We start from the raw sequence: 25,861 nt of genomic DNA on the forward strand, positions 1-25,861 counted from the left end.
GGTCGTGGAGTAACTATAGTATAAGGAGGCCGACAGACACCGTCCTCTGTTCTGCAGAGCCCCGATGAAAAATTCATCAGCCGATAATAGAAAGTCTAGTTCCCTGTACAGCACCCTGCAACAACTTCCACCACCACCAATACAAAATAAGTCCGTGGGGTAGGATACAGATTTTGCATTATTAATTCAGAGGGAACGTGTAAACAATCAGCTGCTCATAGAAGCAGTGTCAAATTCTGAGAAGACTTAATAAAATCTTAAAATTTGTAACACACACTAGTATAGGTATCACATACTTCCAGGGATTTCTCTGTGAAACAAATACCTCGGTAAACTGGCTTCTTGGAAATGAGGCAGTGACCATGATGAAGCCAGATAAAAACTCAAGGTTAACTGAACAACTGTTTAAGACATTTTCCTTTGAGGCAGACGTTGAATAACTCAGGTCAGACATCAACTTTTTTGTTTGCCAAACAGAGATTGTACCCACTCCCATTTCACCTATTAACTTTTCCCAGCATGACTGTGCACGACCTCAGCACAAGCTTTGTTCCTCAAGTCGCTGTTTAAACAATGGAAAAGTGCACTGTTGTAGACGGTCAATGCAAAAACAGCTCCAATTCATACGGATAACATGTGGAAAACAGAAACATGGCTGAAAGATGTTTTTATTTTCAAATGACATGACCATAATTTGAAATCCATCCTTAATTTGTCCAAAACAATGGAATACACAAATTGCCAAGTGATGTCCATTTGGCTTCTTGGTGCAGTCTATATACAAATTTATATACAGTTAATTCATGATGCCAAATATCTGTGCTGCAGCAAATTTTTGGATCGGCAAAATAAGAAATAAAGGTTATAACCTTTAGTGAATTGCATGGATCAGTTCATATTATGACAGTTTTTTTTGTTCCCCCCCCCCCACCATTATTATTCTAAAATAAAAAAGCATGGCCATTTCTGAAAAGCAGTGAAAAAAAAAACTGATGTCGATTCACTCAAAGTACAAACGAGATCTGCAGAAAAGAAAGACTTGGAAGTTATAAAGCATAAAATACTATACAATAAAAGCACAACCTACAATGCAAGTTTCATGGGTCGATTCCTGAACACGCACATGCTGGCAGGCTCTGCTGCTGTTATCCGTCTCCCTTGTGAGCTGCGCTCCATCTCAGTACTGACTGGTTACTGAGGAGTCAGACACAGCGGCAAATGAGGAAAAAACCGAGTTAATAGATGATAAATCGGTCATAAATATAGTAATGTGATAACCATTCAGTAACTGGCCTGCCAGGCTCTTTGAATGGTTTCCAGTCCAGTTTTCGCAATCCAATGTTGCCGTTACGAATAACACAGTTTGTCAGACGCCGCAGACCGCTTGGCTATTATAATCAGTGGACTCCATTTTGAGAATGTAAGGGATGATGCTGTCGATCTGCACATTTCCAATGAGCCCGGCGAAAAACAGCTCCTCAGTCACAGCTGCACTTATCAGCCTGAGGGCTGGGAGACGCAGCAACAGCTTGGATAACCTGCGAGTAATGAGGGGGAAAGGAGACATGAAATCCAAACATGGAGCGAGTACATCTGTGATAACAGTATCAATCTGTCCTGCTTTACAGACTAAGTTTGTGTGAGTACACCACTTCTTTTCCAGCAGTGCTGGCGTTATGTAGTGCAAAGGTAAAGCCAACACACCGATAAGAATCTTCTGGGTAGGTCCTGGTTACGTAGTCCTGCAGCTCCATGTACGCTTTTTCTTGAAACCGCTCTATCTGCGGAGTATTATCTATGCCTGGGTGATCTAGCAGAAAAGGAATGCACACACGCACATACTATTGAATAAGTACACCCGTACATGCGAAAGGATTCAACTTTAACACAAAAATAAGAATTTGGAAACTGACCAGTTGTCTGCACAAACCTGGACTAAAGAGAACGATGGCTTTGAGGTAGGCATATTCATAGGAGTCTGGGGACAGCTTGGACATGCCGTTACAGAACTCCTGCATCCTCCATATGTGCTCCATTACTATTTTTACTCTTTCGGGGGAGAGTTTATCTGTGTGCAACAACAAAAAAAAAAAAAAAAAAGAGAGAGAGTTTGAGAAGAGATGTGAGGCAGTGGATTAAGACATTTTCAGAAAACTCAAGAAAAAAAAAACTCACAAAAATGAATAGAACACACTTAACATCTCCTTTTATCACATACTTGAGGTCTGCATAACCAAACTGCTTTACCCCTCAGAAATCCCCCCCCCCCAGTATTGGAGCCTTGCAGACAGCCATCAACAGAGCCCTCTTACCTTCCTGTAAGCTGGTCTGCAGATGGTTGATAATGGCACTTAGAATGGTACCAACATTCATAACGTTGGAACACTGTGCCAGGCCCAGGGCAAAAAGTTCATTCCAGCAGGCTTTCATCAAATTAATGTCATTGTCTTGACCACTGCAAAATAATAAATTATCAATTCAAATTTAGTACAAACTTTGGGCACAGATTAAACACATTTGTCATATCCTTATTCATATGTGATATGTCTGTTTAACATTTATGAAACAACGAAAAAAAAAAAGACATTTGAAACCTTAACCTGAGGGTCTGAAAGGCAGGTATGGAGCGTGCCCAGTGCATAGAGAGAAAAAGTAGCCGGGACGCTGACTCACAGATGTAGTTTACATTAAGGTACTCTGGTACAGGCAAAGGCATCATAAGCTGCAGAGAACAAGGAAAATTACGATGTTAATCAAACTAACTCTTTAGAAATACAAGCAGGTGTTTAGGTGAAGTTAGGAGCTGTCACAGCCAGCTGCCGAGCTTTTTACCTTGAAAGGGATATGGCTCTCAGAAAGCAGGGCTCCTTCCAGCTCCACCACGGGGCCCGACTGGTCCCCTGACATCAGCTGCATCGTAGCCTCCAAGGAATCTCCCGCTGAGCTGTCACCAGGGTGTAGGACTTTGGCCAGCGTGTCAAAAGCTCTGAAAATACACAATATTTTGTTTAAAGATACACACTCTGGATTTTTAAATTTAATATAGCTCACTGAAGAAAGTACAGGTAATATGTAATACAAATCAAAGATCTGCAGTGCAACCCTGACATAAAACTAAGATCGCATATTTTTGGATTGACCATGTCCAAATCTAATTAAAACTGTAAGATCAGAGTCAGAAACCACATGGCCCTACAGTAAATTGTATTAGAGCTCCGTGACAAACATAAAAACAGCCCCTGGGTTTCCTTGTAATGCTACTGGAGATGGTCAATATGTGCATCAAGTTATTAAAAAACAACCACTGGTCAGTATCAAAGACTTTGATTTCACATGACGACTCTCACCTAGTGATATCACTGGCAGTTTGATCATCGCCTTGGATGTCTGTAATTGAGCTGTCACCGTTGCTAAGTGTCTCAGCTTCCATCAGATCGTTCCCACTGTCACTCGGCTCCCTGGGCTTGTTCAGGTGGGCAAGCGACGTAACCACATTTGCCAGTGTACCAAGATCACTTTGAGATGGGTCCTCCTGTGGAGGAGGGAACAGTAATCATCAAATGTGTTAAAAAAGGGGTTGCTGCTGGGGCCTATCACAGCTGGCACTGATTGGGCGAGACGCAGGGATTCGAACCGGGAACCCTCTTGCTGTGAGGCGATGGTGCTAACAACCACACCACAAAAAGGTTTCCATGAACTACATTTTGACTGCATCACTGTTACCTTGTCAGGGGAGGCTGGAATCAAGATGGTGTTTTCCAGCTTGGAGAAGGGTTGTTGAATGTTGAGCAACATGCTTGACTCGAGCAAACTTGTTGATCTGAAATTAGAGATTATATAACCATGTTTTTAAATCGTTCCATGCACAACAATTGGTACTCTTGTTGAAACTGAGTATTACTCATACCAGTTTATTTGTTACATGTGTACGGTATTATTTACTTACTTACTCTAAGTTTATACTGACTATCACAATGTGACAGAAAGGTGTCAATTCTCTGTGGTAAGTTTGTTCAACTCGTAATAAAGCCTGATTTATAGTTGTCCGGGAAAGGCGACGGAGAGCCACGGAGAGCCCTCTCCGTCGTCGGAAACCCTCCCGGAGACGCTCTCGGCCAAAATTCCTATCCATCCGTCGAGGAGACGGAGACTCGCGGAGACCGCAGGGGTTGTGATTGGTCGGCTAATAACATCATTTCAGGAATTACTTTTCTGGTTTAGCTCCTTCCTCTCAGAACAACAACACCGCCATTTTTGAAAGAGTTTACTGTGTGCCGGTCAACATTTGGTCAAAATTATTTGCATTTCAATATCAATAAGCTCCAACTCCAACAACAGTCTTTCTCTCTCGGTCGCCATCGTTCACTGTGAGGAGTGGAACTGAGCCGGAAGATGGAAAACAAAAAAAACAACAAAAAAAAAAAAGAAAAACAAAAAAAAATAAATAAATAAAAAAATAAAATCAATCAACGACTTTCACGATAGATGTCGCGAGATTAGGTCGTCTAGCGTAGCGACGCCTACATATCGGGAGGTGAATTGCCTTGTGTATCCGACATCCCGATGGAGAACTTCGAAAGGATTAATAGCCTCTATGTGACCACGGAGTCTGATTGGCGGATAGCTACGGAGCAGCATACCAAGGCCTTAAGTGGGGACATTTTGTTGAAATGCATAATATTGAGGAATTTCTAATTTCCTCATTCCATCATGTACAGAAATGTTCTAAACAAAGAAAGAAATTTAAATATAATGCTGCCTTGTACAACACCTAGCTTGCAGAGATTTAGAAAATATCTGTAGCAGACTTATTGTGCTGTACTTATCTGTACACATGATACCAATAAGCTAATAAGAGGTATATTATAAGAGTGTAATGTACCGTGCAGTTTCCTTGTCAGATACAAAAGTAGGTGTAGCAGCCAGGGGGCTACAAAGGTTCTTGCGGATGTAGATCTTTTCTGTGGAGGCTGCACAGTTCACAGATTTTTCTCTGGTGCTAACTTCAACAGGCTTTCTTTCACACTGCACAGCTAATAGACAAAAGAAACATCAGACCTTAATCATGTGAATCCTTATCAACACGTTAACAAAAGTGTATCAACAGTATTACGGTCTCTTACAGTCCTGTTTCATGCCCAGAGCTATACAGCGCTGCAGTCGACAGTACTGGCAGCGGTTTCGGTGTAGTTTGTTAATGGCACATTCTCCAGAGCCCCTGCATGTGTACACCAGGTTCTTCCTGATGCTGCGTTTGAAGAAGCCCTTACAGCCCTCACAGCTGACAGCTCCATAATGACGCCCTGAGGGAGGAGCAAGAAAACAGGTGTGCAAATGTGTGTTTTTAAGTTACTGACAGAAAATATTGTCACGTAAAAAAAAAAAAAAAAGTATTAATACTTATGTATTGTTTATTTACTTTAATTCCTACCTGAAGCTTTATCCCCACAAACAACGCAGTACTCCACTACAGGCTTGACAACAGACTGGTCTGAGCCCTCAGTAACAAACTGAAAAACAACCCGAAACAACAGAATAATTAAATACAGCTAACATGGTAATACTCTTAGACTGACTAAACATGTTCATGCTTGAGTCATGAGACCTTTCAGGAGCTTGTTTGTCAAAACTGTCAGGAAGAGGTGACCATCGTCTTCAGGCAATACCTGAATCTGCTGTCCAGCCAGTTCAGGGGCAGCAAACAGCAGCTGGTTAACTCCAGATCCATCTGGGGTAGCGAGGATGACCTTGTTTGGTGAGCCTTCCTGCTTCGTCAGAATCACCTTCCCACCAGGTGTATAGTCAGCATTTGCTAGGATAAACTGCTGCTTTCCAGTGGAGGGTGGCTCAAGTGCTGTGACAATCTGGATCTTCTGGCCAGTCTGCTGATCCGTTACAATCTATTAAGACACATGTAGGTAGAAATAAATAAATAAATAAATAAATCAGGGAGTGATGACATTATATACACACACAAATAATGGAAATGATAAGAGAATTGTGCAAATTGTGCATGTGTTAATTCACACAATTTAATCCTAATGGCAGTCTTTCGTGAGGAATAGGCTGTATTACCTGGATTCGGTGTCCTAAAGCCATACTGTTGTCTGCTGACACAAGCTGAATCCTTTGAGTCTGTCCATCCATTCTGATACTGCACACCTTCGTCCACTGCCCTTTACATCAGTGCCCCTTGAGGCACGCACATCTGCAGAGCAAGACATATCAATTTAATAAGAACCCAAATACTTGAGCCGATTACTTCCCAGTGTAGGCAGCCTTATTAGTGCGGCTGCAGTGAAACAATGACAACCTTTACATAGACAGCGATATTCAGATATGAACCCTGCTGAGCCATTACTCTGAAATAGACACTGCCATGTAAATGGCACTTTCTGCGTATCTTAATCTGAACAAGGTCATACTCAGAGTAAGTGATAATTGAATTCAGCCATTTGAAGAATTCTGATCTAAGCCGCAATGTGCAGACATGGAAATACTGTTACGTCCAACTGTAGCTTTCACAACTAGAACAACAGCTGTCGATCGCTTGGCGATGGGTTCAAGAGACAGCACAACATGTTAACTGCAAAAAAATAGAATAAACGCTTGTGAGGGAATCATCTGGGTCATGCTACATGTTTTACTAATGTGGATATGAGGAAGGCTTTGGTCGAGAGCTAACATCGCAAATCAGAAGGCATTATCAAATCCAAGATGATTTGACTGTGGACATTTGTGATGGTGATGAATTTTTTTTAACAAACAAACTCACAATAGACAGAGTGCTAAAGAGATATATTCATACAAAAAGAGAAATTCAAATAACACATCACTTCTTTTTACTAAAATAAAATGACTGATACGTTTTCACTTGTATAAACTCGTGTGTAAAGGCAGTTTGGATGTTGTCATAATGGCTCAGAAATAATCAGTGTTATTAAGAAAACACCTAGAAGAGCCTAAATGTCTTTCAAAATCTTAACAAACGTTACGAGTCTTTACATCCTTCATCTTTACTCGCGTAATTGTCCTATTTGCCAGAAGAGATTTCTGGCCACAATCTGGTCGAAATGACATTATAATGTAATCAACAACTGAAAATTTGCTTGAAAAAAACTGGTCTGAGCCAACGGGTAAATACATGCATTCAATCAATTATATAAGATGTCAATAAATGTTAGTTTGTGGCCTAGGCTAACAAATCAAGACGGCGCTAGCCAGAAATAAAATACGGCTCGATATCTCTCTATAGTGACGACAAACGAGTGCTAAAAACACTAAATAAACACAGGCGTGTTTTTGACAGCCTGCTTTTAAAAATCGATACGGAAGATAAAGGCATTTCTTTTCCTGTGGGTGAAAGGTCAACATTGAAGGGTTAAAGCATGCTAGGGTTCAAGGCCTATGATGCCGAAACTCAGTCTACGGCGAAACCTCACTTCCGACAAATGGACGAAAACAATCAGGTACTGTCGACTGACTCTCACGCCGATCGACAGTTTAGCAAGACAGCTGGCTTTTTAACACTGCAACCCACCGTTATTACACTCACCCGTACGTTGGTGAGGTGCTCGCATATTTTAGGAAATGTAGTTAGCAACACCAGCCTAGCAGCTAACTGTAGCGCGGATGGCTAACGCGGTTACGATTGTCGGCTAACTAGCATATCTCTTACCAACTGTATATCATTTGATTAGTTTTAACAGCCACGCATTTACCCAATGGACTCCAAAAGAGACCGTATAGACGTATAAACATACGAAATTGAAGTACCTGCCAAACGTATTTATTTCCTCCAAGCCTCTGGCGACCGTGCTAACGAGCTAAGTTAGCTGTTTGCTAGTTTGTAGCTAATGGCAGCTTCCCCTCTGTAGACCTACAGTACACTGCCTTCCTTCCTGTGTTACTGGCTGCTCGATGCTCTTTCATGAACTTCTCGTGCGTGCACATAAGTATACAATTCTTACCGTCCGAGAAGTGGATATGTCAGAAAAATACACTGTCTCTAATAAATTAATATTTTAAATGTTTTCTGCAGTTGGTGGGAGGGTCAGAGTTCGTGACCTTTTTTCTTTTTTTTTTTAATCAATAAACTACTTGCGCACATGCGCAGTTTGGTCGTTGCGGTTTGTGTCCGTCGGACCCATACAGCCATTTGTCAATGGACTCTCGTGTTTGCATTTCATCGCCTCAAATTGACCATAATTGTACATATCTGGAGTAGTTTGATATAATGTCTGCAATTTTGTATATCTTGTACATCTCATTTTGGGCCGTATTTTTTATGTGAGACAATGTGTGAATATGTAGAGTTTATTATGTGTGTCTGGAGTAATAAAGCCAATTGTGAAACAACTGAAAGTTGTGGTTTAAATCTTGTTGCTACTCTGAGTTTTCATATGCTTATTTTACATTTCGTCTGTGTCATATAAAAAGTTAATTCTGGTGACCCCTTGACTCATCGCGCATTTGACCAAATGTCTGGTAGGACATATACCAGGGAGCAATTTAAGGGTAATAGTGGACAATGTCTTAAGTGGTTTCACATTTAATTGTTGGTTTTACAGCATGCAAAATTTTCACTGAAACAGATTACATTTCAAAATAAAGCATTGTAGTGAAATACTTCATCAAAACATGACTTACATGAAAACAGTAAAAGTACCATGAGCAATTGCTACATTTACTGACCACATAACACAGTATTTTCCCCAATACTTTTTCAGTACTTATTTTAATTGGCAGCTGAAGATGACAATGGCGTGAATTACAGTAAAACAAAGATAGTTAATTATAGTGACAGAATTTACGATGTAAAAAATAGGGATACATGGAAATTGAAATAAATGTACAGTAATCTGATTTTATAGGATGTGCGTTATGAGTAGGATCTATATACAGCCATTTTAGCGACTTAAGTGCAAAACAAATGTTATGTTCAAAGTTGGAAAAAATTATGTGCAACTATGAATATTCCCCAAGGACATCATTAAGACCAAAGGTGAGCTGTGAAGTTTAAAAAAAAAAAAAACAAGAAAATGTAAGGTGAAAATATATGGCCAGTTGCTCAAGCATAGAGAAAAAAAAGTTTTAACAAACGATTACATGATTGGTTTAGAGCTTTCATAAGTACTGGGTAAATGCGAGGGAAAGTATTGTACCAGCACTCCTCAAAAATATCTGGACTATCATCTTTTATAGACAAGTTGTTCCAGGGAGGTCCAAGTTGAATTTTGACTGATGTAAATGTGTTGACAAAATCAAAGCTTTTAAGTCTAAAACAGCTACAGACAACTGAATAGTCATTCTTGAGCCAGAGGTAAAACTCTATAAATCATGGTGAATGTTTAAAAAAAATAATACAAAAATACCATTCTCTACCAGTTGTGAAAAAAAAAGTAATCTGAAAAGGAGATATATAAAATATCAGATTTTGGTTTTATTGCAATTAAGTTAAAATGGTGCCTTCAAATGCAGATTTCTGAGAGCACTGAGGTAAAATATTCTCAGGCAACATTAAGAAACAATGATGAACAGCTGTATACACCGTCGACAGATGTTACAACACAGTGGCCTCTTTGAATGACTCGATCCACCTGTTTGAAAATAAAGAACGTTATTGTTGTTGCTGCCTTCTCAATATGCATCAGTACCTGGCGTAATTCTTTCTACTGTACCTCTGGGCTGTTTGGACATCATCAGCTGTAAAAATGTAGTGAAGTGTTTTTTTGTGGTAGAGCTTGAACTGCAGCTTCTGTGAAGGATCAACTTTCAACACGAACCCCAACAGGGGCTGACTCTCCAAGGCTGCAACATCCTGCGTGAAGAGAAGATATGAGCAAACGTTCGATGGACCCATAATCAGTTCTATTCGGCTGAGTTATTATTTGATACCGAGTCTCTACTGACACAAGTAGGAGTCCTTACCTCACTTGCAGCATATGTGTAGAGGACCTTATCTTTGATGACGAACCACAGTCTCTTTCCCTGCTTTTTATCGTGCTTGGATCTCTGCAGATACCCACTCATGGCGTAGTTGTCTGTGTTTGCCGTCACCTTAAACCAGGAAAACTCATCTGATGAGTTCTCAGGTCATAAAAACCAAAGATGTGCTTGTGGCATTAAATTGTAAATGCTTTTAGAATGAGCATTCTATTGCGATGGATATCGACAAGATCTAAGTAGGCTAACAAGTAAGAGTAGAAACTGACATGTATCTAAGCTTTATTTGCATAATTTATGTATATATTCCTCTGCCCAGAGACATCTTTGTTGCCAGATATTCTGCTGCTTAGACCAATGAGCCTCAAATAAAAGTGTCTCCCTGTTTGTCTGAAAAAAATGCAACAATGAGCTGCTGCTCGTCTCCTAAAGGGACAGGCCAGTGACGAAACCCATGTGGCACAAATTCAGGGCCTTTACTTGTGTTTTCTCTTTTTCCATTTGTGTTACACATAACAATGCCTCCAGAACAGGACAAAGCATACGCTACCTCTTTGAGGGCCGCAGGGATCTTCTTCTGCCTCCTAGGGAATGTGAAGGTAGCTCTGTTTCCAGGGGATAAAGCTGCTAATGAAGCCATTTCACCTGACAAAAAGAAACACGCAGTAGTTTAACAGAGAAAATGCTCAGAAAAGGCAGTGGCTAATTAACAGAGGATGGACACCACACTTACTTTTCTGTGTGTGAAGAATGAGGAAACATTGGTCACACACTCGTGCTAACTGGTTCTTCAGATATTCAAGACGGTGTTTGTTGGAGGAACAAGACTGGCACACCACCTGGTGGGATGGTAAAGAATACCATAGTGATATTCTGTTATATATTCAGAGAAATAATTGCTCTTTTGTGTGAATTTAAAATATAAAACTATGAACTGTAGCTGGTTAATTCAGGGACTTTTTTTTCTGCAAGCCATTGGATATCCAAAGCAATTACAGATTTCGGTGTTCAGACACTGCTTCCCTGAACAGCTTGCCGTTTCCAGTTTTTGACTGATAACATAAGCAAAGTGGTTGGTAGTTACTAGCAGCTACACGTTTACTGTGAAGCTGTGTGAGGGCTGCATCCATCTTCTTTTCAAGTAAGCGAGTTGCGCTTCTCATTTCTTATCAATGCAACATGTTTCTGAAATTACAATTGCCCCTGAAGGGAGAGACTACCTCCAAAATGTGAGCATGTTATTGTCACCGCACCTTTCCACATGCACGGCAGTGATGTCTCCTCCAGGTCAGGGTGAACTCACAGGTGCAGATCATACACATGGTGGTGCGTGGATCAGGGATCCAAATGGGTGCCTTGGAGCCCAATGGAGCACCGTCAGTATAATCATTCAGTTCTATCTGGATACAAAACAACACACACAGGGGTTATCGCTCAGTGCTCACACGTGTACTCTTTTATGCGTTTGTGAAGCCCACCCAAACACAGACTCATGCATTGCGGAAGCACAAGGTTTTGTGTTTGAGGCCATCTTACCTCCTCTGGAGGTTTGCCAGATATAAAGCTGATTTTCTTCTTGGTGTAATCACTGATTGCTGTGGAAATTGCCTCAAGCCATCCATCTCGCTCTGTGGCTGAACTACAGGAGGAGAAAACAAAGTATAACTAACCACACTACAATAACCCAGTCGTCACAGATTCATTATACACAGAATAATAATAAAAAATGTTCTTAAATTACCTCGCAGAGAGGATGAAAGAGCGCTCCACACTCTCTATGTTCAGCTCATTCTGATAAGCCTCTTGACTTGGCTTGCTAACCTGTAATTTTTTTCATTGTGAGCACTGATGGCAGCACGTAGATTATCTTGTGATAATATGTATGCGCTGATCTGAAAAGCACATTGGGAAAAAGAGATGTTCCTACCTTCATCCCAGCCAGTGACAGCATGTTTTTGAGCTTGAACTGTCCTGACTGAACAGGAATGGTGTATAGCAGAGTGTCGTTAAACTACAGGACAAATGACAAGGAAACTTTATTTCAACAGAGTCTAAAAGACTAAATAGGAGTTCAGAGCGGGATCAGTAAAACAATAGCAAAAATATGCTGACTTTAAGAGATTGCTTGGTTTAAGTTGGTAAAAAAAATCCTGCTTTGAAAACAATCGATTACAAAGTTTTGCTAAGTTTAAGGTCATACAATCACAAGCTTGTTCACGGGAGCTATGATGTATCGACAGTTCAGCAAATGGGCAAAACAGGACGTGCAGCCACATCGTGTTTTACTTGAAAAAGTAAGCCCTCTATTTTGGACTGAGAGGGGCAGACGGCCCTGTCATTGTACTTTACTGCAATTGTGTTGTCAAGGCAAGAAATAGGAGAGAGGAAGGCGATAGCTGTGTACTGTACCAGAAAGAACATTCTGGGCTGCATGACCTTCCTGGAAAGCTTCATCAGGACACCCTCTTTGAGGAAGATCTGGTGGTACAAATAATCAAAAATAAGATTTTCTGTTTTAATGAACACTCCAGCTTTGGGAGCTGGGGTGTTAAAAGACTTTTATGTGTTACTATACTTAAAAAAAAAAGACATGCGCGCGATGAATGAATTCAGTTTAGCTGCTTCGTTTTGAAGGTCCGAAAACTTTTTACAACAGAAAACAACAAAGACACCTCATGTAATTAGAAACACTTGTGCTAGTCCCACTATGATAAGCTGCTGTGAAAAAGGCCTGTTTGAATATAAAATCGAAATTAAATCTTTATAGCCTACCCGTCCAGGCTGGACTATCTCATGATGGCCATTCAGACGACACTGCACCTGAATCAGCTTCTGGAAGTTATCCTGAGGTAAGACACGCAGATATCAGCAACATGAGAACGCCTTTTATCAGTATTTTGAGAAAAATGTGCCTATATGGTTCTTATTTTGCTCTCACCCCTTGTTTCATTATGTCATTGGCATGATTGGCCACTTCTTTCACTAAAGCGAGGGCAGCTGAGAGAATAAAAAGGTATTTTTATGTGTTGTTTCCATTCTGTTGCCATAATCAATACTTTTTAGAGTAAAGACATTTAAAAAGGCTTGGGGTTTACCTTGGGTATCCTTGTAGTCATTTGAGTCTTCAGACAGGTTTTTTAGGTAGTCTAAAACACAACCAAGTACAATCATTTTAGATATGGAATAAACGGTGCAACCAAACAAGTAGAAACTAATTGCACTCTGGCTTTCAAAACTTCAGTCTTGCGTGGTGAATTTCAGGAGTGATTTGTAAATAAGAGGCTGGTGAAAACGTTCTGCAGCTGCTTACATATTGCAAATAAACCAGAGTGACGTGAGAAACATTCTTTGCATTTGGGCACTGTGGGATCAGCCACAATCCTTTCGACGCATGAAACCCTAAGCACACTCATGTTAAAGCTTCTGTTATGTCACCAAATCTGATTTGGGCAGCCGCTCAAAACCTTTTCATAGGAGTACTGACGAGGAAAGACAAAAACAAAGCTATTTCCTGGTCACCAGGGGGCAGCATGATGTCTATGATGAGATTTAAAAGAGGCACACTTTTGCAGTTCATAAAAATACAAAATGGCCAGACTTTGGATTACAAAATAAAGTGATTTTGACAAAAAAATAAATAAATTAGCCAAACTATTGAAAAATAAAATCACATGAAGGTGTGAAAACTCCTCTGTAGATGTACCTGTAAGCAGCAGCTGATACTGGGGAATCCTCTGAACCGGCTTCAGCAGGTAATGCTTCAGAGCCAAGTTGGCACAACGAGGACTTGCCTTTATAAAAAATAGATAAATAAAAACAATGAAAAAAATGTATTGCTTTTACTAAAGCACAACATTCAGGAGCAAACTCGACTTACAAAACAATGAAATGTCACAGGCTCAAAAGACACCTCAGACAGAGAAAACCGGTTAATCGAGCAGCGTTACCTCAAATTCTCTGACTACAGCGCCGAATGCAGAATTCTTTCTTGTCTGCTCTTCCAGCAGAGCCACATTCTTGTCGAACTCACGGATGTATGTGGAATACATCTTTAGATATGGCCCTTTTTTCAGGAAAATGTCTGAAAGCTGGGAGCTCTCATCCCTGTAAACAAAAAGAAATGGATCACCTTACTAATATCCAAATTTGATTTGTTCAGAATTTTTTATTTGTAGGAATTCTGTTTATATCAGGTGGTCAGAAAATGGGAAAAAGTATTTTCCCACCCAAAAGGTTACTGCAGCCTCCACTCTTCTGGGAGGATTTCATAGGCATGATTTGGTTGTCATTTAGCCGCAAGGGCATTACAAGGGCATTACAAGGGCGTTACAAGGAGTTAGAATGAAAGCTGAGTAGTACAGTAACTCCTGCTATACAATCTAGTTCACACTGAAAGTGCTGAATGTGCTTTATATCAGGGCTCTGTAATGACCAGTTCTGGTTCCAGAACCAAATCATGTAAAATCAGCCATGACAAAAGGGCAAACAAATGTCAAAGCAAATTAAAATAAAATGTGTTCTACCACTTGGCCACTCTCTGCTGCAATTCTCTGAGCAAGTCTTGGTTGAGTTCATAGAGCTGGGGGAGGTAGTAAAGGATCTGGTTGAGAAGACGTTCCTCAATCACAGGCTTTCCACTCTGACAAGACGCCTTTGACACCGAATCACGGAAGTCCTGTTGGTCACATAGACAGATCATGTCAAATGAGGGAACACACACACACACACAAACACAGGGAAAAACAAAGAGTATGCCAAATAAACTGAGTTGACTCTTCTAAAATTGAGAACAGCACAAATTTAAAAACTCTCTCTTCAAATAATGTAACATGGCCATAGCACTACAATTCAGATGCACTAAACGAATCTAAGTATAAACGGTGAAGAAAGAGGAACAGTGCTGTCCCATGACCTACACACTCACACATAAACCCACACCTGACTCACATTAAGCATTCCTAAATTCCCCAAAAACTGTAAATCAGGACTTAAACAGGAGAGCAGTGGAGCCCGAGGGGGCACTTTGTGCCTTTTTTGTGATGATGTGGAGACTTTTTGGTGGTTTATGGGGCCACGTGGCAAATAAAACTGCTTACACACCGAGTACCTGAGAAAAATCTCCTGTGGTTAACACATGTGAACTCCTGTTGCTACAACACCCCAGGGTGATGGAGGTGGGCCATGTGGAAAAGGATGTGGCAGAGAACTAGAAAAAGATCTGCAGAATTCATGAGATAAGAAAGGAAGACTATGCTGACACCACTCTCAGCAGTCAGTAAATATTTATGAAGTGGGTGCAATCTACAACAAGGATGATAAGAAGTTTTCAATTTCCTTATACAAAACCTTTCGTTTTATCAAGGTTAAAAGCTGTTATCAGCAGTTCATGCTTAGGAAAAAACAGGTTTTACACTGACAGCAAAAGACCGCAGCTTCTAAAAATATAACTCAACTGATAAAAAGATTTAACGTGTATAGTAATTCATTTAAGTGAAAGACAAGAAAAAAAAATGTGCAAAATCTATGGAAGTTATGTATGTGGGTGTTCTTCATTACTGAACGCTCTTCCTCTGCAGTCTACAGGGACTCGAGCACATCCTGTCCACGCTCTGCAGAGGGGAGTCATCACTCATGACTCAGTCCTACTACACTTTTTGCTTCATGACCTTTTTCTCTACAAACATCTGCTTATTTGACTGCTCTTGTCCCTTTTTAGGTGAAAAAAAAGCATATAAAAACATGACAAAATGATTATAACTTTAAAATAAAAGGCTTTGACTTAGAGCAGGTACATTGTAGCTTACATTACATTAAAAAAAAAAATGACTTCAACATTTCTTTGAGCTCTTTAACCCTCTAAAGGGGAACTCACTGAAATATTTGGAAATTTAAACTTTCAACCATCGAGTGTGATTGGTGGCTATCAGAAGCCTTCTGGCTGGCTCCTGATTCTTCAGGGCCCCTGACATCACCTATTGTGAAGTATTCTGACCCTTGCTGATTGGCTGGAGAAAGTCACGTGACTTTATTCCTTTGCTATGGCATGTGGGGGTTCCATTTTTAAAGCCAGTGCTTTAAAAATATAAAGGGTTAATCCCTATCGTTTGTGTTCATAAAATAACTTGTGCTTCTTCCTCTTTATGTCTGATACATGCCCGTTTGCCAACTTCAGAAAAATGCCACATAAAACACCGGTCTGGCAATAAATCATGTCCATGTGAAGCTTATGAAGTAGGAAGTGTCCTTATCATAGCCTAGTTCCCAAAAAGTTGTGTAGAAGGTAAATAAAAATAGAATGCATTTTAATTATTTGTAAGTCATTAAAATTACATATTTGAAGACTGGATAAAGTAAACGTATCAAATGCTAAAGGAGAGAAATTGTATTGAGAAAAATGTATGCTCATTTTGAATTTGGGGCAACAGGTTGGCTACAGTATGACTATTAAGTTTTCAGCAAGAAAAATGGGTTTGCCCTTTTCTAATATCATTAAAAGATACAGCAGCTCTGAAAAACTCTTCTCTCCTATATGCAAGGAACAAGAACAAAAAACAGTGCTGACTGGCTGTGATCTTTTGGCCCTCAGGCAGCACTGCTTTATAAAGAGACATGATTCTGTAAATCATTATATAGGTTCAGAAACACCTCTGCAAACCACTGTCATTGAGCACAGGTTATTCTTGCATCCATAACTGCAAGTTAAAGCTCTACCATGCAAAGAAAGACAAGATCCAGAAATGCTGTGTCTTCCCAGGGCCATAGCTTAGAATAGCTTATTGTATATGGAGTGAGACAACATGGAAAACTAAAATGAGCTCTAGTTAATAAAAATTCTTGTATAAACCATGGACACTGCATCCCCCAGATTAAAAAGGGAAGAAGCAATCAGTTCAAAGCCAGCATCTGTTATTGTTTGAGTATACTTTTGCCCGCATAACTTACACATCAGTGAAAAAAGGAACTATTAATGAGATATACAGGCTTCATAGCAACATATGCTGTTTCAAACATGTATAATTCAGCTTAGAGGGCCTAAACTGTTCAGCATTTGAAATCCATCATTGTGCAAAAAAAGAGCGAGGCAAAGAATTTTGCTTTTTAAACTACAATGATTGTAATTCTCTTCAGCTCTCAAATGCTTGAGTGTTGCTTAAATTAGGGGTGAAATGTTTTGTCTCCAAACATGCTGCTAAAAGTGATAAAGTAATTGATCAAATAAATTTCTTACAACAATGTGATGTCTGTTCTATTTACAGTTGAAAATAAGACTTAAATGACTGGCAAAGGACTGCATTTTATTTTAACCTAAAGTTTAAATAGCTTGGGCTGAGTTTCACCTTGTAGAGTTGCAACTGAATGTATAGTATGCGTGCACGTTGTAAAGCTTAGGTGGCTGTGCAAGCTGTGATTAAAAGGCTACAGTTATTTCCACAAACTCTGTGTTTTATCCATGGGCTTTATCAAGAAATATCAGACTACACACTGAGGCATCTTGACAATTATAAGATGGATTGCCAGGAAATTCAGAGATCTCAGAGGGCATCATTTTTGTGAGTCTCTAGTAATACCACCATGATGTGACATTTGTGGGTAAGACTGAAATGTCTTAACAACCATTTAAAGCTGCAGTCGGCAGGTTTTCAAAATTGCGAGTCTAAAGTCGGAAAATTCGAACTGATACAACTTTCAGGTCCCTCCCCCTCTGTGGACGAGGTTGTGCACGTGAGTTCACACCAGTGTGAGCGCACACAAGCTGGGGCAGACTCACGCTCAGCAGCGTGTGCACAAGCTGTGATTGACAGGTAGGATTCCTCCACCCTAACTTGATTGGTCAAAAACAGCCGGGAGCGCTCGGTTTTTGCAAGCATGATTACAGGCTTCAGAGGGAGCTACAGATTTCGTTATTTTTCCTAAACAGCCTATTTAATATTCTACTTCCAGAATCCCATGACAGTTCAAGCTAATATGACTAAAAAAAAGTTGCCGACCGCAGCTTTAAAGGTAGGGTAGGAGATCCTGGATTTTGAGTCCAGCGAAGCTGCATTTTGAAAATACACAGGTAAAAAGTCCCAACCCTTTTCTTCACTTTCCCGCCGAAGGCACGCCTCTAGAGTACATGAACGCGCACGAGCACGAAGGTGCACGAGCGCTGTTCTGACAGCAAGCATCGATAGTTGCCGTATTTAGTATTTAGTATATGATAACTATACGTTTAATAATGCTAGGTGCTAGCCAAGCTGGCTCTAGTTTAGCTTCCTGCCAAGCTTCTGGACGCGTAATCCGTTCACGGAGCAGGGTACGCGCACAGGGGGAAGGAGGGGGAGGGAGGAGCAGATTGCAGTTTGATAGACGGATCAGAATCCAATCATTGTGAACGGTCCGTTCACAATGATTGGATACTGTTTTTCCTAGATTGTACGTTCTAGAGGCCACTAAAACTTTTCATATTTGTGTCAAAACTTTTAATTAATTGGTTGCAATGGGGGTGTGAAGAGTATTTCAAGCAATATGTAAAAAAATGTTCCAGAAAAAGATCCCCTACCCCACCTTTAATGAACTATCATGAAAGGCAGTAATTAAATTCATGTTCCCGACGTTAAAAAGCACGCCTATCCTTTAATTTTTCCCATCTGTTCCCATAAACGAAAAAAATATTTACATTTTTGTTTGGTTCTTTGGTTTATTAGCAAACAATCAAAATTACGCCATTAGCTGTTGCTATTCTTTGCTAATGCTAGCATGCTAACTGAATATGGAGAGCGTTGTAACGTCAAAATTTTAGCATTAAAGCATGTTAGCATGCTGACATTAGCAGTGAGCTTAAAGCACTATATCCCAGTGCATAGTTTCCCCACTGGCATGGTTCTACAGTCTACTATTTGATTTGAATAGTCCTTTAGGGTAATCTGAAGTGAACTATCATTTTGGTTGCGATTGTGGTTGTTTCTTTTGTTTTACGTCATCAGCACAGGGGTAAATGCAAAAAAGCAAAGGATGACAACATGATGTTTATTTTATTTCTTTATTTTATTATTATCTATCTTTGCATGTATAATTTTTAGACTATTCTTTTTTTAAATTTTTCTGTAATGGTGCTGCTGGAATCTTAATTTCCCTGAGGGAACCTCCCAAAGGGATCACTAAAGTTCTATCTAATCTAATCTAACAGAGCAGGTGTTACTAATCTGGCAACACGTGCAAATACCTCCATTCCCTTCAGTGTTTTTGTCATGTTTCACGAACATTTTAGGAGAAGTCCAGGAAAGGAACCTGGCAATCATGTCTTTTGGTGGCTTTGATGGGTTACAGAGTAAACAACTCAAAACACCAAGCGCAGTTTAAGTTAGTCTATTTTAGTCGGGTTTTTGCTTCCATTAGATTACATTGCTACTAACAATCTGGGGAAATCCATCAGGAATGTGAGCGAAACTCATGCTCGGGGTGTGCCCTGCTGTCTAGCATAATCAAATACATATGGAGAATGTGAGCTCAGTTAGCGGACCAGCACTGTATACAATATACACAGAATAACACCAGTCCCTTCTCTTGTCACAGCAAACACAGAACTGTTTTTTTATTTGAAGCAAATAAGGGATGTCCCTTAGGGATGACGTGTGGGTACTTACAACATTAAGCAGCTTCAAGACATCAACAAACCTACAAGAAGGAGGAACGGACAAAGAAATGCAGGTGAATATCATGTCATATAAAAATACATGCATTCATAATGATGTTTCTAATATAATTTTGAGATATCTGAATTTTGAGATGTCTGACAAAGGTGAGACGAAAGGAATGTCATCTATTCTTCTAACACAATCAAAAATACATTTAGAAATTATATAGTAATTTGTTTATCCATAAATCATGTATTTTTACACAATACAGACATCTTGCTGTATGGTTTCATTTTTTCAACAGAGGAATAGTCCCTGTGAAAAGATGCAAAGCAGCAACAAAACCAAAAGCACAACTATATTTCAGGATAAAAAGGACGCTGTGTCAATTGTTGTATTTTCTGATGAACTGTTGCACATTCTGTCTTTTTAATCCCTTTAAATGAGACAAGCACAACGATTAGCAATGCTTTCATCTCAAATACATGTATTGTTCGAGACATCTCAAAATTTCACACAGCTAGATAGTACTACTTAATAAAATATATTTATATTTATTCTCTGCTTTAAGAAAAAAAAATGGATGACTCTTACACCCTCTCAGAGCTCATGATTTCTGTGGCGATGTGGTGTATCTTGCTCTTCTTCTGTTCCCCCTGCCCCTGATAAAGAAGACAAAAATACACACTTTGAACTCGATCGTGCATTATATTTGATCCCTTTAATGTGACAGACAAAGCTACAGACAAAAGGCACATGCTGAGCATCGTGATATGATTATGTAGATTTTGTACTGGCCGCAGCGCACACCTAAGAATAATTGTTCCCCAAACTCTTTAAATTGTTTCAGGAAACCTTTCTTTCAGGGACTCAAGTCATAAATTCAACACAGTCTGCTCCTCACCGTGCTCTCCTCTGGTGCCTCAGGGTTGCCTTTACTGGAGACAGAACTGCTGTCATCCTCATCCTCCTCATCTGTGCTGTTTGCCACAACATCATCATCCCAGGAGGGCTCATTCATGGGAGCCACCTCCTCATCGACTGAGCTTCTGTTAAAAGGCCAGTATATTGTGGTCAGAGATCGGGGACGAATGCTAGAGAATGAATACATTGCGCAGGCATTTTGCACACACAAAAACAGCTGAAGACATTTATTTAGGAACGAAAAATAAAACAAAAAACCACCACTGAATGCATTCCATGATGACACAACCATAGAAACGCACACAAATCACATGACTGGAACAAATAGTGTAACAGCAGAAAAGATATGGTTTCAAATGAAAACACCTGCCTCAGCACATTGTCTGAAGAAAAAATGTCTGTCTTTGAGAAATAAAATGGGAGTTGCAAAAAAAGACTAATAAACAAGATAGAGAGCACTGAGCACAGCCGGAAAAAAAAAAAAAACTTAAATGATAGTCATCGTCGTCGTCACCCACTGCTAACACTGACCCAGCTGCCTGCATCAGGTCACAGAGCACAATACTGCCAAGCCCAATGGAGGAGGAAGAAATTCAACACAGACAAAACACTAAGCACGATAGACTTTGTTAACTTAGCCTTGCAGCTTTGAAATGAGTATGCCTGTGAGCAGCCGAGGGGAAATTACACCAAAGATGCACTGCATGTCTAAAATGCTACAATTCCCGAAAGGAATCTGAAACGGCGACAACTCCCTGAACAAAACTGCAGAGAAAAAAAAAGAAAGTTTGAGGCTCAAGACAAATAAGTCTGGGCGTCCAACTCTGGCATGTTTACATAGCTTTGGCACTTAAAAAAAAAGCATATTTCTTAAAAGCTAACAACTCTGATATTTAGTGTTTGTGTTTGTAGCACAGCAGCTACAAAGTGTTTGCCTGACTAAGTGTTACATATACACTATTTATTGGACAAAAAGTAGCTTCTTAAAAAGAAAAAACTCTTGACAGCTAACTTTATTGTGAAGCAACAAATGCACTTTTAGCTTTCGCTCACTTATGTGGCTTGTCTGATTGTCAGCAAGATTATGCAAAAAAATTAAAAATGGCAAGTTAAATTAGGCAAAGCTTTGGCGAGAGATGAATCACAGGCAAAGGCAAAAGACCCTGTTCAAATTTGGCGCGGATTCAGACTGCTTTCTTTAAAACTGCGGAACAAAAACATTGACAGTGGAGGATATGCAAATCAAGCGCGCTACTAGTTTAATTTCCTTTGAGCAGTAAGATCTGAATTTTATCACCTCCATTGTTTATTTATGTAGTCAAATCTCAGACACAGATATCCGAGAACTTAGGACTAGATGCACAACACTCTGTAGTTTCATGACTAAGACTGTATGTACACGCACTGACAGAAATATGCGTACACATTCTTATTGGCAGATTATTAAAGCTGTGCATGCATATGTCCTCCTTTATACAGCTCAGTCATCATGGAATGTGAAACAAAAGGAAACAAGCCTGATAACCACTCCCATCTTTAGCCGAGAATTGAAGCAGAAACTCCCCTTGTTTTTCATTTGCATATAAAGAAACGGTTTGCACCACATGAACAAGATACAGTAAAGATGACGAGCAATTCTACCAAATGTGAAAATAAATCACACATCAGGGAAGTAGAAAGAGGAAATCTGTGCTTTTAGTTCTGGGATCATCAATAGAACATGCTCCCGTTCCTTTAGAAATACCAGTTTGCATGCGAAAATGCGTGCGCACGTTTTTTGTGTGCGTGCATCACTCCTGCAAATGGCCCTTTAAGTAGTAGTACAGACGCACTCGGAATATTTTCCAGATGAATTGTTCCGAGAAGTACAAGGTGATTTCCAGCATTCCTATCAGAACACAAGAGAAATGACCCAGTGCAGAACATGTGAATAGGTAAAACTGAAGCAATACCTGTCATATTCTGTTGGTGTCTGACACTGTGGTGTGTTTTTCACCAGGGACATATATGGCTCCTGCTCCTCGTAAATGCCCTCATCATCGTACAGTGAGCTCTGCCAGGGCTGCGAGAAGGAGGCCGGAGGGGACAAGCCTCCCTTTCCCACATTCTCGTAGATTGGCATCTCGTCGTAGTCCGAAATGGTTTCATAGTCGTCGGTTTGTTCAGCAAAAAAGTCATCTCCGTCCACACTCTGCTCAATTCCAATCAGCGGGCAGGAGAGTTTACGTTCGGTGCTGACATGCTCAAGGGGATGTTCATATTGTCCCTTGTGAGCATCTTGCTCATAAGCATTCACAGTGGAGTCTGGGCTCTGGCTACGTTTTACTTTCCTCTTGGGTAACATCTTCACTCCAAGCTTCAATTCCAAAAGTTTCCGGAAAGAGTTCTTCTTGTGTCCATCAGAGCGAATGAGGTCAGCAGTGGAGAAGGACTTGGCTTTCTTTTTGCAGAGGTTGGAACGAGAAGGCTTGATGTTTCCAGATTTTAAGAGGTTACTGCTTGATTTGTCATTTGGAGGCAAAGGCAGCTCCCTTGTTATGCTGTTCTTCAAGAAACCTTTTTGTAAATGATTGACCTGCTCTGTCCCATAATCATTTAATCTATCTACTTTTCGCTCCTGCTCTTTACTCTGTACCAGTGTCACTGGGCTGATGTGTTTCTGAAGCTCCTTTGGAGTAGCTTTAACCGTCCCAGTCTCCTCTGCGGCCACAGCAACAGTGACAAGCTGGCTGAGCGAACTGCTAGGAGAAAGGTAATGTGTGCGGTGGCAGTCAGCTCCTTCCAGATCATCAGCTCCTTCCCTCTGCATATCTTCATCCTCCCTGTCTACTGATATCTCCATCTCATAGACGCCGGTGTCCCAGCCCAAATCTTCCTCCTGCACATCCTTAAGGGGTGTCTGAGGGGCAAAGCTCACTGTTCTCTTGAGCTCAGACAGAAAGGGCTTTTTCCTGGGCGGAGGGGCTGGCGGGGCACAAGCTCCTCTTGCAGACAGAATAACTGGCTGCTTGTTTTCACTATCAGGTACGCTGACAGACAGGGATGAGCTGCCCTTCCCGTCTGATGACATATTCACCTCTTTGGCGTTTACTTCCCTCCCTTCCTGGACAGCGATCTCCTCCTTCTCCTCCTTCTCCTCCTCCACCTTTTCCTGATGGGCCAGAACAGCTGTTTTGGGTTTCCGTGGTACAGGGACAGGAAGAGACTTCCTCGGGGCTGCTGGGACTGGTTTGGGTTGGGGCACAATGGTTCCCTCTGTGCAAAGACCATCGTCATCTGGTTCGAGTCCAGGTATGTTATGAAGTATTGCTTTAGCATGCGTGTCATCGTTAAGTGTTCTGTGAGGAAGACTAGACCGAACAGTCATTTCAGGACTCGAGTCAACAGAGTTTGCATTGAGATTCTTGTCTAAAGTAAGTGTTTCATGGAGAGGTTTGAGGTTAGCGGCATGAGTATCAGTGGAGGATGAGTTCATTGCTTGGCACTTAACATTGCCTGCATTCCCTCTGCGGTTATCAAACATTCTCAGAGATGTAGAAACAGTCTTTCCGTTTTCCTCATGCTTGCTCTTATTTAATGATATTTTAGAATCTTTCCCCATTTTCTCCAAGCTTGTGTTCCTGATGCATGTGCAGTTCTCCTGGCTACACAGGCAAATAGGAATAATATAATCCCAGTCTGGCTTCTTGTTTTCTCGCCAGATTCCATTTTGAGAGTTCAGAGGACCAACGGTTCGAGGGGTTTCCGAAACAGGTGTGTGGTGATGACTCTTCGAAATGAGTGGCTTGGATTTCACTGCAGCGGGGACTTTAGAGAGGCAGGGTTTGGGAGCTAGCGCTGGTTTGACCCTCCTCTCTGTGCCAGGAGATGGGTGCGGGAGGCCATCTCTTCTGGAAATTGGTGGAGATAGCACTGGCCTCTGGTAGAGGGTCAACTTTGGTTTCGGGGCAACAGGTGGCTTCTGCATAACTGAGGGGACAAAAAGAAATGACAAGCCTTATAAGATCGTGTGAAGTTACATATCAAATGCCAGAATAAACAGTACCAAGATCAGGGCTCTAATCTGACAAAATGAGAGAAACGTGTTCCACATATTCATGGAACATGTTTCTTTCATTTTGCCAAATGTTTCCCCACTAGAAGTTCACGTTTTAAATCTGCTTTTTAGTTCTAATCCTAACCTAGTGAGAACTTAATGTACAACGACTGTAAAGCACTTCTCTGTAGGGATTTAAATATCACATGGCCTTTGTTTGCCATTCCACGCAACAGAACAGTAATCGGCTAATGGTTCCGTCAACAAGCAGAGGAAGAGGAGCAGATCGAAGATGAAGATGAAGAGGAGGAAGGGGTGCGGGGTGTGTCGAGCAAACTGGTACATCTGGCTGAACCAGTGTCCAAAAATCTTCGGAGTAAGGGCAAAAACATTCTGGCCTGCTGACAGAAAGGGGTGTTGTTTTCAATTATTTCCCTGTTCTCAGCAAGCCACAACAGACAGTGAATACATCTTAAAAGAATCTACCAAAAAAAAAATATATATATATATATATATATATACAGTAATTCAGTTTAATTATGGTCCATTTTTAGTCGATTTCATTCGTTTTATCTTGTTATTCGCCCATGTTTATAAGACAAACAGCCTGCACTACATAAGCCTGGTAGTTTTTAGAGAAAGTTTTGATCTCACAAGTCTGTCCACCTGAAAACACACGTCAACTCAACTTTTTTCAATTACTCTATCTGAGGTTTAACTGTTAAATAAGTTCCGAATAAATCAACAAAAAAACCCCGACCCCACAGCACTTCATATATCCAGGATACATCTGTTCAGCTGCCACAAATAAATCGTTAACCTGAGGATTCGCCGCGCACAGCAAGACAAGTTACCATTTACCTGAGTTCATCCTCGCTTCTCTCACCACTTTAAAAATCACCGAAGCAAAAACAGATCCTTCATGTCAGGCTACGCCGACAACTCAAGAGGGAGTTACCCGGGTCAAAAAAAATCGACATTTTCTTTACCGTTGTTCGGGCAACACTCGCGTTCGGGCGATGCTACAAACAAGTTTCTCTCGCTGGAGCCGCACCAGTTTCTGCCGCAGCAGTCGCCGCCCGCAACATGTAAACAGCGAGCTTCCTTTTTCTTTTCAGTCACAAACCACTAGGGGTCCTCAGGGGCCACAAACGCCAAGAGGCAATCAAATCTAAAGGCGCATGAGAGAAAAGAATAAGTATGAGTCCCCATCTCTTTAACAAGACTTTGTTACTGCTCATGGATGCTCAGTCATTTTCCAGAGTCATAGGTCCATTTTTACTTTCCACATACATCACCATTTCTAATAATAACAATTCTGGTATGATTATGAAGTCAT

The 25,861-nt window shown here is 40.7% G+C and overlaps 2 protein-coding genes across 5 annotated transcripts; both read right to left on the reverse strand.

Annotated features, from left to right (window-relative positions):
* Positions 1-650: 650 nt before the first annotated feature.
* Positions 651-8,116, reverse strand: nr2c1 (nuclear receptor subfamily 2, group C, member 1). 4 transcript variants are annotated; one of them, XM_075470173.1, is made up of 14 exons: positions 7,971-8,116; positions 6,076-6,208; positions 5,667-5,900; positions 5,432-5,510; positions 5,124-5,303; positions 4,883-5,033; positions 3,724-3,820; positions 3,348-3,532; positions 2,833-2,986; positions 2,595-2,722; positions 2,313-2,455; positions 1,931-2,068; positions 1,705-1,810; positions 651-1,538 (listed from the first exon to the last, which is right to left on the reverse strand). In XM_075470173.1, exons 2-14 carry the CDS (start codon positions 6,145-6,147, stop codon positions 1,367-1,369), a joined length of 1,839 nt encoding a protein of 612 aa, XP_075326288.1. In that variant the 5' UTR covers positions 6,148-6,208; positions 7,971-8,116; the 3' UTR covers positions 651-1,366. The 4 variants fall into 4 exon arrangements, with proteins under 4 accessions (XP_075326288.1, XP_075326290.1, XP_075326287.1 ...); XM_075470175.1 differs by having other exon boundaries at positions 2,601-2,722; positions 7,777-8,116; XM_075470172.1 differs by having other exon boundaries at positions 7,777-8,116.
* Positions 8,117-8,548: 432 nt separating this feature from the next.
* LOC142384162 (FYVE, RhoGEF and PH domain-containing protein 6-like) lies at positions 8,549-25,608 on the reverse strand. Its single transcript, XM_075470178.1, has 21 exons — positions 25,384-25,608; positions 22,439-24,455; positions 20,467-20,611; positions 20,157-20,224; positions 19,572-19,602; positions 14,469-14,620; positions 13,893-14,049; positions 13,649-13,736; positions 13,041-13,091; positions 12,884-12,942; positions 12,718-12,789; positions 12,355-12,423; positions 11,873-11,956; positions 11,687-11,766; positions 11,482-11,584; positions 11,199-11,345; positions 10,679-10,784; positions 10,496-10,590; positions 9,931-10,059; positions 9,681-9,820; positions 8,549-9,599 (listed from the first exon to the last, which is right to left on the reverse strand). Exons 1-21 carry the CDS (start codon positions 25,391-25,393, stop codon positions 9,563-9,565), a joined length of 3,840 nt encoding a protein of 1,279 aa, XP_075326293.1. The 5' UTR covers positions 25,394-25,608; the 3' UTR covers positions 8,549-9,562.
* Positions 25,609-25,861: the final 253 nt, after the last annotated feature.

This window comes from Odontesthes bonariensis, chromosome 7, assembly GCF_027942865.1.
Source record: "Odontesthes bonariensis isolate fOdoBon6 chromosome 7, fOdoBon6.hap1, whole genome shotgun sequence".
Lineage (NCBI taxonomy): Eukaryota > Metazoa > Chordata > Actinopteri > Atheriniformes > Atherinopsidae > Odontesthes > Odontesthes bonariensis.

Excerpts from the sequence above, each read along its gene's own strand:
- nr2c1 (XM_075470173.1), bottom strand. The coding sequence starts at position 6,147 with ATGGATGGACAGACTCAAAGGATTCAGCTTGTGTCAGCAGACAACAGT. Across the intron at positions 2,723-2,832 it reads AGAGCCATATCCCTTTCAAG|CTTATGATGCCTTTGCCTGT; the intron begins GTAAAAAGCTCG and ends TGTTCTCTGCAG. Across the intron at positions 1,811-1,930 it reads CATCGTTCTCTTTAGTCCAG|ATCACCCAGGCATAGATAAT; the intron begins GTTTGTGCAGAC and ends CTTTTCTGCTAG.
- LOC142384162 (XM_075470178.1), bottom strand. Across the intron at positions 19,603-20,156 it reads ATCATGAGCTCTGAGAGGGT|GTTTGTTGATGTCTTGAAGC; the intron begins GTAAGAGTCATC and ends TCCTTCTTGTAG. Across the intron at positions 13,737-13,892 it reads CTGTAGTCAGAGAATTTGAG|GCAAGTCCTCGTTGTGCCAA; the intron begins GTAACGCTGCTC and ends TTTTTTATAAAG.